At 45.6% G+C, this 13,226-nt stretch overlaps 1 protein-coding gene across 1 annotated transcript; it reads right to left on the minus strand.

Annotated features, from left to right (window-relative positions):
- Positions 1 to 6,567: 6,567 nt before the first annotated feature.
- Positions 6,568 to 12,697, minus strand: LOC119266620 (cysteine-rich receptor-like protein kinase 25). The gene is made up of 6 exons (XM_037547850.1): positions 11,673 to 12,697; positions 10,662 to 10,900; positions 7,791 to 7,998; positions 7,446 to 7,701; positions 7,036 to 7,177; positions 6,568 to 6,947 (listed from the first exon to the last, which is right to left on the minus strand). Exons 1-6 carry the CDS (start codon positions 12,637 to 12,639, stop codon positions 6,774 to 6,776), a joined length of 1,986 nt encoding a protein of 661 aa, XP_037403747.1. The 5' UTR covers positions 12,640 to 12,697; the 3' UTR covers positions 6,568 to 6,773.
- Between the last annotated feature and the right edge of the window lie 529 nt (positions 12,698 to 13,226).

The following is a 13,226-nucleotide window of genomic DNA, read 5'->3' on the forward strand; positions in this document are numbered from 1 at the left end:
TTATCCTTTGAACTGCTCACTTTCGTGATCACAGTTTGATTATCGCAATTCATAAGGATACCCGGTACAGGTTTCTCAACAATCGGCAAGTCATTCAAGAGCCGACGAAGCCAATCTGCTTCGACCGTATATGTATCTAGTGCTGTGAGTTCTGCTTCCATTGTTGACCTCGTTAAGATGGTCTGTTTGCAAGACTTTTAAGAAACAGCACCACCTCCATGAGTGAATACATAACCGCTCGTGGCCTTTATCTCATCAGCATCTGAGATCCAGTAAGTCACTATACCCTTCAAGCACCTTTGGCTGCCCGGTGTAGTGAATTTCATAATTCGCAGTGCCTTTCAAATAACGCAAAACTCTTTCTAGAGCTTTGCAATGCACATCTCCTGGTTTCGAGACAAACCGACTCAGTTTGCTAACAGCAAAAGAGATGTCAGGTCTTGTAGCACTAGCTAAGTACATAAGCGAACCAATAATCTGAGAATACTTCAATTGGTCTCTAGCAATTCTTCGATTCTTTCGAAGTAACACACTTGCATCATAAGGTGTTGGAGAGGGCTTACAGTCACTATAGCCAAAGCGACTCAAGATCTTTTCCACATAGTGAGATTGAAGCAATGTAATCCCACCATCATCGTCTCTCAACAACTTAATATTCAGAATGACATCAGCCACTCCTAAATCCTTCATCTTAAAACAGCGAGATAGGAAATTCTTGACCTCCTTAATAATATTCAGATTTGTTCCAAAAATCAGTATATCGTCAACATACAAGCAAAGGATAACTCCCTCGCCCCCACCATAGTACACACATTTGTCAGCTTCGTTTACAACAAAGCCTGCGGCTGTTAAAGTTTTTTCAAACTTCTCATGCCACTGTTTAGATGCTTGCTTGAGTCCATACAAAGACTTCAGCAACTTGCACACTTTTCCTTCCTAACCATCTAGTACAAACCCGCCTGGTTGTTCCATATAGATTTCCTCGTCCAACTCTCCATTTAGGAAAGCAGTCTTAACATCCATTTGATGAACAAGAAGACCATGCGAGGCAGCTAGTGAAAGTAGAACTAGAATAGTGGTCAGTCGAGCCACAGGTGAGTAAGTATCAAAGAAGTATTCACATTCCTTTTGGGTATATCCCTTAGCCACGAGCCGAGCCTTGTACTTTTCAATAGTACCATCAGGCCTAAGCTTCTTCTTGAATACCCATTTGCATCATATATGTTTGCACCCATAAGGACGATTAGTTATCTCCCAAGTTTTATTCGCCAAGATGGAATCCATCTCGCTACGAACCGCTTCCTTCCAGTAGTCAGCATCTTCAGATGCATAGGCCTCTGAAATAGAACTGGGAGTGTCATCTATGAGGTACACAAGAAAGTCATCACCAAAGGACTTTGCAGTCCTTTGTCTCTTGCTCCTAATAGGAACTTCATTGTTCTCCTTCACAGGACTTTCAAAGTGTTCCATCGAAATTGTAGGTTCGGTAATTGTAACTGGTTCCTGATTCGATAAACTAGGCATCTCCTGATTAGATGAGGTAGCCATATCCTTCATGGGAAAGATATCTTCAAAGAAAGTCGCATCATTCGACTCCATGATCATACTGACATGCATGTCAGGTACCTCATATTTTACAACTAAGAATCTATAGCCAATGCTATGAAAAGCATATCCCAGGAAAACACAATCCACAGTCTTTGGTCCAAGCTTCCGCTTCTTTGGAATTGGAACATTGACTTTCGCCAAACAATCCCATGTTCGTAGATAAGAGCGTTTTAACCTTTTCTTCTCCCATTCCTCGAATGGAGTTATCTCTTTGTTCTTTGTGGGAACTCGGTTTAGGACATGACATGCCGTCAATATCGCCTCCCCCCACCATGCCTTGGAGAGACCCGATGTGTCTAAGATGGTGTTAACCAAATCAATTAGAGTATGATTCTTTCTTTCGGCTACCCCATTTGACTGAGGTGAATAGGGAGGCGTCCTCTCATGGATTATACCATGTTCCGCACAAAAAGCATCAAATTCATTGGAAAAATGCTCTCCACCACGGTCGGACCTAAGCCTCTTGATTTTTCGATCAAGTTGGTTTTCCACTTCAGCTTTATAGATCTTGAAAAAGTTCAAAGCCTCATCCTTAGACTTCAGAAGATACACACTGCAGTATCTAGTGGAGTCGTCAATTAACGTCATGAAATATTTATTTCCATCTTTTGTCAAAACACCATTCATTTCACATAGATCTGAATGTATGAGCTCTAGTGGTGCAAGATTTCTCGTTTCCGCAGTCGTGTGAGACTTACGAGGTTGCTTAGCTTGCACACACACTTGACACTTAGATCCCTTGACAGTGGTGAAACTAGGGATTAAGTTCAACTTCGCTAGTCGCGGCATGCAACCAAAATTAACATGACAAAGACGTGAATGCCACACATTGGATTCACTATTGTTGCAAATATGATTAACAACTTTATTGCAAACGTCTGATAAGGATAAACAAAACAGACCTCCTGACTCATAGCCTTTACCAACAAAGGTTCCATACTTGGATATTACAAATTTATTCGACTCAAAGACAAGCTTGTATCCATCTCTACACAGAAGAGATCCGCTAACAAGATTTTTTTTTACGGAGGGGACATACTGCACATTCTTCAGCCGCACGATATTCCCTGAAGTAAACTTCAGATTGACCGTGCCAACACCACGAACAGAAGCACTTGAATCGTTGCCCATCAGCACGGTTGAAGTCCCTGCGGTCTGATAAGACGAAAACATGGAAATATCACCGCATACATGCACATTAGCACCTGTGTCAATCAACTAATCAGGAGAATGACATACTGAAAGAATAGTGGGAAATATACCATACCCATCATACTTCATGTCAGTGTCTCCAATGACAACATTAGCGGTCTTGCCGCCTTTCCCAGGGTGACGCTTGTCATAGCGATTGGGGCAACTAGGAGCCCAATGATCAGGATCCCCACACACATGACACACACCTTTCTTCTTGTCATTCTTCTTCATGAAGTTCGTGTGTTGCACAGCCTTGTTCTTCCCATCAAACTTTGCTTTACCATCAAACTTGCCCTTGTTCTTGAACTTGTGGGGCTGGAAGTTCTTCTTCTGTACCATACTGGCATTAGATCCTCCCTCAATACCTCGAGCACGTGTGTCCTTTGCTCTCGTCTTTTCTTCCATATCAAGAGTGTCAATGAGATCCGGGGCGAAAAACTCTTGTTTCTTATGCTTCAGCAAGGTAGCAAAGTTCCTCCATGAAGGAGGAAGCTTAGTGCTGATACCTCCGGCAACAAACTTGTCCGGTAGCATACAACCGAAGTGCTCAAGTTCTCTAGCAAATGACTGTATCTCATGAGCTTGCTCAACCACGGAGCGCTCTTCAGTCATCCTGTAGTCATAGAATTGCTCCATGATGTACAGCTCAGTGCCAGCATTCGAGACCCCAAACTTGGCCTCGAGTGCATCCCACATATCTTTTTTATTATCAATTAACGCATAAGCATCAACTATGTTCTCACCAAGAACACTCAAGAGAGCAGCCTTAAATAGAGTATCCATTTTCTGAAAGGCTTGTGCCTGTTGAGCATCAAGCTCCCCTTCAGGTTTGCCGAGAGTGGCGTCATAGCAACTCATGGTTTGAAACCATAAGACTGCTCTCACGCGCCACCTCTTATAGTGGATACCCTCAAACATAGGAGGTCTCATGGAAGTAGCAAAATCACTTGGGGTAAATTGCCTATAATAAGGTTTTTGGATTGTTGGAAATATGAGCAATTTACCAAATGATTTTATTAATAAAAATACTAGATAAAGCATAACTAATATAGTAGAGATAAAACAAGTCATGCGTTCTGACAGAGAGAAGGTAAATAGCTTCTGCATATATGAACCGTAGCCTATTATATCTATAGCAGACAGTAGAACTAGTTGCATATATGAGGTAGAACCTCACATATTTAGGGTAAGTACTAGCACGAGAAACTGTCGCGGGATATCTAACAGAAAGAAGAACACATACGTGACAGCAGCAGCAGTAACACTGGACTTGGGGTCGGTGTCCTCTACAGCCATGTCGTCGAGGAGGTTGTCGACGTCGGAGTCTGGGGCGTCCGTGACGAAGGAGTCAGTCAGTAGTCGCGCAGAGCGCTTCCCAAAAACCTTATCACCCTTCTCCCGTACAGGACTCAAAGAGGTGCGGTTTCAGAGGCCTACTGTCCTGACCTGCAGTGCATGCCGCAAGTCGGGATGAGGAAGACAGCAGCAACGGGAGGCGAAACAAAGAGACGGAGGCGATTTCAGCTTCCGTGTGACCTTTCGTATACCCGTAGTGCGTGATAAAAATTTAGATATCGGCTCGGCTCATTCCCGCAACCCGTGGCGTGGCGTGGCGTGGCGTGGCGTGGCGGGCGGCGAAGGAGCGCGCATGGATATCCCTCTTGTTCTCATGCTCGTACAAGTGGGGAAAGAACCTCCCTTATAAGGAGGTCCAACTCCCATTAAACTAGCACTGTAAGACTAAACTTTTATACCACCTCTTGCCTTGCACAAATGGTCTAAGTGGGTCATTAGAATTTATTAGGAATTTATGAAACTGTTATTGGGCTAGACCCAAAATAGACAAAATTCCAGCACAATCTGTCTCTTTGCTTTGTTGACGAAACTGTCAATCCTTGCCTTGTTCGAGAAAGTGTTGAAAGCCCAAAATCGGCGCAACACTTGCTGAAGGAATTTCCAGGCGCGTAGGGTGCGAAAGGTCTGTGAGAACATTGCCCTCACGCGTGCGGTAGAGGACTTTGACTGGCACTTTGACCGTTGCAGCTCTGGTTGCCATGAGAGAGACCGGTGGCAAGCACCTCCACCACTATAAAACAATGCGACGTGATCCATAGCTATAGTGGACATGCTTGGCTAGCTCCGGTTTGGTTCATTGGTTCCAGGTTGCTCTGGTCGAACATCGAAGCAAAAGCATCACACTCAGAAAGAGAGAGAGAGAGCGAGAGAAGATGGGCATGGCGAGCGGCTCCTTTTCTTGGGCGCACACCCTGGCGCTCCTAGTCATCCTCCTGGCTGCTACCTTCATCTGCTCGGCAGCCGATGATGCCGACGGTGGTAACTATTACTGCTAATCGCTCTCGACTCGATCGTGTTGTTTGTATGTACTCCCTTCCTAAAAAATATATATAAGAGCGTCTAGATTACTATATTCTCAAAAAAAAAATCTTCTTTTTCGTTGCAACTCATTACGTTTGATTTGCCGTACATGTAGAAGAGAGAGGCTCACGTCTGCTACGGCCACCTCCGTCGCCCCAGGGACGGCCGGTGCGCGGCCAAAGGCGGCTGGAGTACGTCGGCGACACGCCGCCGCCCCCACCACCACAGACGGCAACCGCGGCACCGCGAGACCCTTCACACCGGCGGCACAGCGGACGCCATCTCTTGTCCATGAAATGAAATTGAAGACCGTCGCGAGACGATGAGGCAACGCTGCACAGAGCATTTGTACATATAACGACAGTTATATTGATGCTATAGTATGTGTACCAGGCGGGTTTTTTTTTTCCTTTGCACAATCTGATCTACCGAGTGTTAAACTGAGTGCTTAGAAGGAGGCGCAACACAGCAAAGGCAAAATAAAAACGATGTCCCGAAATTTGTCATTCTATATAAAGATTAGCATATTTTTGACTAATCTAATCCACGAGTATACAGTAAACATGACAAATATGATATGCATCTCATACCGACACCTAAGCATGTGAGTACATACAGTACATAAAATCAAAACATCTATGAACAGCAACTATACGACCAGCACATGAACGAGCATATAGGGGATGAACGAGTCATACCCTCCGGTTGGCTAGACCAACGCGGCGGCGGCAGCGACAACCTCGACCGACGCCGAGGCCTTCTTCTTGGCGGCTTCATCGTCGCCCATGGAGTCGATGCAGGGGAAGTAGTGCAAGTATAAGCGGACGGAGACGGGGACGGATCCGTAGCAGTCGCATCGAGATGCTCCCCAAAAACCTTATTGTCGTTCTCTCGGGAAGAAACTTGAACGACAGTGTTCCGGAGGCATCTGCTCGTTAGTCTTCACTTCGTAAGGGAAAATGGCACTTCCGTAAGTGACTCGTTAATTAATTCATAATTAATTAACAATTCTCGACAGGCGAAAATAAGGCTCGACTCATTCCCGCGGTGCACGCGCGTCCGGAACATTTTCCAGACTCATTCCCGCGGTGCACGCGCGTCCGGAACATTTTCCAGACACTCTCAGACATTGCCCTCGCATTTGCGAGGGCCATCATGCTAGTTTTATAAAATCCAAAATTTTATAAGGCGAATTACCTGACCCAAACATTTCTGATAAACCCGAACGCCCAGCCTGAATTAATGGCAACCTTAATCACCAATCCGCTATTTTCTGAACTTTCAAATGCAAAAGATCGGTACTATACATGCTAATCTAGGAATTTGAACAGAGAGAGATGGAGAAATGCGAGATGCATTCAATATTGCACATGGTTATGCCAGAGCCATTTGAAAAATGAAGAGGTTTCTCCAAATAGCAGATCATGCAACACATGAAAAAATACAAGTCTTGAATACATCAAATTCGTCGATCCCAATGCAAACCAGTGACTTTAACAAAGAACAAACTTTTGCCGTCATCCAAATGAGCCCGGTAACAATGACAGATTGACATCACATCACATAAACAATCAATTTCTTCACATCCGCCGCCGTCATACATGCGAGAGCCTCTGCCTTATCATTGCCGCGTCCGGCCTGCTGTTGGGGTCTTCCTGGATGCAGTCCAGCGCTATCTCGATGCAGTTGCGGGCTTGTGTGATAGAGTCGCCCGGCAGGCCATCAACATCCATGAGAGCTCGGACGTCTCCTCTCCACTCCTCATGAACCTGCTTGCAGACAGAAAGAATGTGTCTCATGACATGACGAGTTGACGACAACTGGAAGTGTAGGAGATCGTTGAGTAAGGGTACCTACCCAGGTGATGAAGTCGCCCGAAGAATCGCCCACCTTGGCGCATCGCCCAGTGACTATCTCCAGAATAAGAATGCCAAAGCTGTATATATCGGCCTTGGGTGAAATTCTGCCCTTGCAGACGTATTCCGGTGCCATGTACGCCCTGCATTTATCGTCCACCAGATCACTTATGTTAAATAGGCTGTGTTCAGCAAGATTGACATTTTATCATTCGAGCTATGACATTCTTACATAATTACTTCAGCAAAAATCTAACGGAATAGTACCATCCAATGACGGCTTATTGTCACATGCAGCTCCAGGTGGTTATTAACTTATTATCCCTCTCACAGTACGTGACTATTTTCAAAATAAATAAATATATGTAGCAATATATTTATGTTAACACTTGACAAGATACTTGGACTTACAATAGACCAACGACCTGCTCCGTGTACGAGTGTGTTAGATCCGCTTTGAAGAACTTTGAGAGGCCAAAGTCGGCGATCTTCACACAGGTGATGTCTCCCCCATCGCCGCGGCTGACCAGTACGTTGCTCGCTTTCAAATCCAGGTGAACGATGTTCTGCTCATGGTCTAGTTCGTGGTGTAGGTAGTGCAGGCCTGAACATATTCCTTGCACAATCTTGTAGCGTCCGCTCCAATCTAGCACGTACCCACTTCCCTCTGCATGACAAACATGGACGTCTCATCTGTAAAGAGGTTGTCTAACTGAACAATGTTAAGAAGATGTTGGCACGTGGTATCATCCATACTATAGATAAGCTTATCGATGCTTCCGCCACTGAGATACTCGAAGCAGAGCAACCTGTCGTCGCCTGTGTCGCAGTACCCCAGCAGCTTCACAAGATTCTTATGCTTGAACGCCATGAGCATGTGGGCTTCGCTAGTGAAGGCCGCCCCTATGACACCATCCTTGCTATGAAGCTTCTTTACGGCGACCTCCTTCCCTCCCATTGTACCCTGGTGCGTGGACAGAACAGAGAAGGGCCTTGGTCATGATGAACGAGTGATGACTAATAGTACTACATACGAGCGGGAAGTGCTTCTTGTGTTGTTCATAGGCGCATGCATATACATTATTATTGAGTAAAATGCATCATTAGTTCATTAACTCAAAATGATTACACGCTTTAGGCCAACAACTTGGGATTTGATCAATTTAGGCCATATAATCCGATCACTAGCGAGGAAAATAAATAAAAGAAAGGGTGTGCATTAACCGTGACTCGCGGCAAAACAAGGGTTTGCTAACCACTAGGCTGTCAACTGGTTTGTGTTGAGTGTCAATATACATGCATTGCATAGTCTGCGTGGATTGCTACTTATATTGGCTCCATCGGCATAACAACGCACTAGGCCCTTTCACGTGAAAAAATAAACAGATGCAACTGCCTATTTATTGAGATGAGTGTTCAGCTAATCCAGCTTTAACAGTTTGTAGTACTTGTACATAATGTGAGCTGCATATTATAAACGAATCAATTACTACCTCCGTCCTGGTTTATTAGTCCTCATAGTATTTTGTATCAAACTTTGACCATAGATTTAACTAAAATAATAATAATGCATGTCACCAGAAAATATACATTGTATTCGTATTTGAACATAGTTTTCAATGATATTACTTTTTATTACGTGCATTAGCATTTTATTAGTTAAATCTAAGGTCAAAATTTAGCACAAAATTCAAAGGGGACCAGTAAATCAGGACGGAGGTAGTAATAGTCTAGTGGCTAGCAATCCCTTGTTGTACCCTCAGCTCTTGTCTTCAAATCCCAACCAGTTCGTGCCTTTAAAATAGATAAATCAGTTCCACTATTGTGAAAAGAACCCTCTAAATATTAGTCAATTAGAGAGCGATCAAAGGTACGCTGATGAGGCAGTCACATGGCCGGTCTTTCTAATCCAAAATTGATTTTGGCTTTATTTGATCAAATAAACGAGTTTATGGTCTAGATTAATCAAGTCCCGAGTTATTGATCTAAAGAATGCAATCAATTTGAGTTAACGGACTCATGACACATTTCACTCTCTACTCATGTCAAGAAAGGAATCTAATCTACTAGAGTACTAGTAGTATTGAAACTATAGTCAATAGTTGACATCGGCCGTACGTGCTAGTGCTGGACGTTTGCATCAGCCACTGCTTCGTCTCTTTTCCGACAACACCAGCGCTATTCAACACCAGCGCATTTCAGAGTCCCCGTGCGAACTCTTGGACTCCATCGTCAGCCTTGGCACTCGCCTCACCACGGCCCTGATGGCTACCCACGTAGCTGGTCGTCGCTGCATGCTACGGTGTTTGATGTGGTGTTTCTGGTCACTGCCGCACTCCGGGGACCTGTCGTTGGGGTAGTTATAGCATGGAAGAAGACAGGGAGAAGAACGAGAGGAGGTGGCGGCAGTGTGCTTTCTGGTGGAGAAAACCGAAGCAATTAGACTTTTCACCGCATAAATGACCCGCTGAGTATCTCTATCCCTAATGTGTTGGGTTTGCTACGTTTTCTGTTTGTTTCCAGGTATTTTTCATGTTATGTGTTTGCAGATATATATTCAAATGATAAGTGCGACACGTGTGGCACGAAGTAACACTGCCATGACGTTTTAACACCTAAAATTGCTATCCAAAGAAATGAAACCCCAAAAAAACTGAAACTCGCCATCCAAGCAGAAAGTTGCCATACTTCACAACTAAAGTTTTCATCTCCGGATACCTAAAGTTGCCATCATAAAACATCAGGGCGGAATTATTTTGTGCCACACGCGTGACACTTCTTAGGGTCCTATATAATTAATAAAATGGATGCACGCGTCGTCCAGATGCAGAGGCTGGGGGTCCTCCTCCTTTTCTAAAAAGAAAGAATGGTCCCCTGTTTGGGTTGGGCACTAGGTGCCCGCACTCCTAGCCACAGCCCAGAGTCGGTCCTGGCGTTGCCGCCCTCACCAGTTGCGGCACCGAGGGGAGACTTCGGTGCTGTTTGGTTTATGACTAAGGCTGCCTATGATTATTAAGTTATGCAAGTTTGATCAACTTAGGAGGTTGTTTTGTACAAACCTTTAGGCAACATGTTTTTTGCCATACTAGAACCCCACATGACATGTACTCAAAAAGTAAGGCAAAATTTTCTTAATCTTGCCAATTTGTGGCTCTCATTTTGTTGAGCTAATCTTAGACAAGCTTGGCAAAAAAAATAAGTAGCAAAGTATGGCAGTGAAAGGCCTAGAACCAAACAGCCCCAAATTCATCTCCCTCCCTGTCCTTGTGCGGTCACCAGAATCGAAAGTTTGAGGGTGTGACACCGCCGCCGCCGCGGCGTAGTTTTCTTGAAACGGAGAAGACAAGAAAGTGGGCAATTGGGAACTCCCGAACAGAAGTCACGGTCATTGGGAATGGCACAAAGCCACGAACAGGGGCCACGTACATGGATGGGCGAGTCAATGACTCTCTTTATGCAACGCGGAAGAAGACAGGGTCGTCCATGAAACATTGTGAAATTTCGTTGAAATTGTCGAACGTTTTCCTCTGAATAATGATGTTTTTTTCCTATAAACTTGATAGAACTTCAAACAGTCTGACTAAAGACAAAGCTAATATAGGATGTAAAAGGAAACGGAGAGGGTACCTTGTACACGGTACCGAATGCACCGCTGCCTAGAGGGTCAGTGAAGTTGTTAGTCGCGTCCCTGAGCTGGCTGGCTGAAAACTGCATTGGCGCGGAGCTGCCAAGTTGTATGCTTTGCCTGGAAGGCACACGGGACAACCTCCCACGGAAGAGGTACCTGAGAAGAAGCATAATCCCGGTCACCAAGACGATGCTGCCGCTGCAAATACCTATGATAACTCCTATCATCGTTGCCCTCCCTGCAAATGCAAAAATGAGTTGTAGATTTTTTACGGTACATTTTACCACCTATAGGACAGAGTAGTATCAAACAAGATCAACAGTTAAATGAGTTGTAGATTTTTTAGGGTACATCTTACCACCTCTAGAACAAAGTAGTATCAAACAAGATGAACAGCTGATTAGATGGTTATTTTAGTCTTTTGTTACAAACATTTTAATATGGGTAATTTGGTCTGCAGGTATTTCCCAGGTTCTGCTTCTGCATAATCCTTTTTATTAGATGGATCCCAGCGCATACCTCCACGCTCCCCCACCGACCGTTTCTTCAGTCATTTCACACGCTTTCACATGCCAGAGCGCTCATGTCTAATGAGGAATCCCCGCATAGAGCTTGTACAAGTGTGTATCATTCGGTTTGCAGAATAAGTTATTTTAAATCTGAGATTTTTCTTACATCATTATATTTAGAATTTACGTTTGATATACATATATTTATGTCCATATTGAACCACTACACAAAAAATCACTATAAGAAAAGTAAGATATGAGGAATAATATCATAAAATTTACAATTATATGTATATTTTAATACAATTTTAACTATTTTTTAAGATGTACCGAAAACCCTGGGGTGGACCTTATCCTCATGTGAGACAGGGCAACAGAGACACGAATCGTACTGTAGCATTGCCGTATATATCTAGGCTGTTGGATCTGAAAAATAATTTGGTGTATCGTGAAAAAAGTTATGGAGCTTGAGGAGCAGAAATGTTGTGTTGTGGATCTCACCTTTGTGTTTGTGGGGTGGTGGCGCCGGCGCCAGCGCTGGTGCCATGGCGGGTGCTGTTGCCCAAGCGTCGTTGGGCGCCGGCGCCAGCGCTGGTGCCATGGCGGGTGCTGTTGCCCAAGCGTCGTTGGGCGACGGCGGCGTCACCATGTATTCGGAGATGTAATCATCGAACTTCTCCGTCCCATATCTGATGTAGCACCAGTAAGTTTTGACCGCGCCTATAGTCATATTCATGGTGCTGGGATCATGCGCAACATATTGTGTCAACTCGTTGAGGCAGCAGCTGCAGTTTTCTCTGGACAGGAACCTCTGGCACTGGACAAGGCCGTAGATGCTTTGGACGGCGCTGCCGTAGTAGCTGCTGGCCGCGGCGTACTGCTTGGACGCAATGGCCTGGCTGGATAGATCTCGGAGAAGCAATCTCCGCTTCTTCCGGAAGCTCGCGGCCTCTTGGCTGCCGGTGAGGTCAAGCCCCAAATTGCTTCTGAACGCCACGGGTAAGTAGCCGAAGTCCACCACCGGGGAGAGCTGGTAGTACCATACCATGCAGGTGTCGTAGAAGGCGGACGCGTTCCTGGCGTTGGGGCAGTCCTTCCCTTGGAGGAACCGGCCGGCGACGTACCTGAGGCACTGCGCGCAGTCTTCCCGGCCGTGGTCCGCGTAGCACATGGCCATGCAACCCACCCCATCATCAAGGTCGCTGGCCACGTTGCCAACGTCAGCCCAGCCGGAAATGGCGCCGTCCTGGATGACGGACTCGGTAAAGTTGGGAAGAAGCCAGCGAACGTGGTCGTCGTAGGGGCTGCCTATCTCGTACTTTTGCGAGCCACACAGCAGGGACTGCTGCCCCGGCGAGGTTGTGCTGCCCCCCTGCCCCCGGCGGAGGACACAAAAGATGAGGAGGAAGGCGATCAGGCGCCTCGGCATGAAACCGGGCGCCATGGCCAAGAACTCGAGGTGTATCATGTCATGTACTCCTATGAGCTAGCCTAACAGCACGATGGCAATATGAAGGTCCAGCCAGGCAGATGCGTACAGAGCAGAGGAGGAGCCATGCCGCAGACAGCTAAAGATACAGTAAATGCGTGGAAGACGCGTTCCACCGCCAACTCACTGTAAGGAGTATATGAACAGTGTCCAGGGCAAACTAGGTTGCCTTGTGTCGTATACTAATTCAAGTGATGATGGCAGTAATCGCATTGCCTCGTAGTACTCTTTTGTTTTCCTTTTTTAGAGTGATACTAGTAGTACTCTTGAGGGCCAAGTCTCCATCAATCAGGATTCTGAATTGCACTGCACTGCACTGAGTCTCTCTCTCTTAACACCTACACCTGGTAGTCTACACCGAGATAAGGACATCCGTTATCGGACACTACAGGAGGCGGCCCGTGACTCTGTGTTCCATCTGCGTCGTGGCGTCTACTAGTACAACCTACGACTGGACCCTTGCCGGAGCATGCTTAATCCCTTGGCACAAAAGAGTATACCCGGACTAGACGTATCGACTTTTGCAGTGTGCACTGTGCAGCACGCGGACAGGTAAAGTGGATTCC

The sequence above is a fragment of the Triticum dicoccoides genome, chromosome 3A, assembly GCF_002162155.2.
Source record: "Triticum dicoccoides isolate Atlit2015 ecotype Zavitan chromosome 3A, WEW_v2.0, whole genome shotgun sequence".
NCBI lineage: Eukaryota > Viridiplantae > Streptophyta > Magnoliopsida > Poales > Poaceae > Triticum > Triticum dicoccoides.

Bases quoted from the DNA above. Each gene is read 5' to 3' on its own strand.
- LOC119266620 (XM_037547850.1), bottom strand. From the start codon at position 12,639: ATGATACACCTCGAGTTCTTGGCCATGGCGCCCGGTTTCATGCCGAGG. The intron at 10,901-11,672 runs GTGAGATCCACA...TTGCATTTGCAG, and splicing joins ACCACCCCACAAACACAAAG to GGAGGGCAACGATGATAGGA. The intron at 7,999-10,661 runs GTACCCTCTCCG...TCCACGCACCAG, and splicing joins CATTCGGTACCGTGTACAAG to GGTACAATGGGAGGGAAGGA.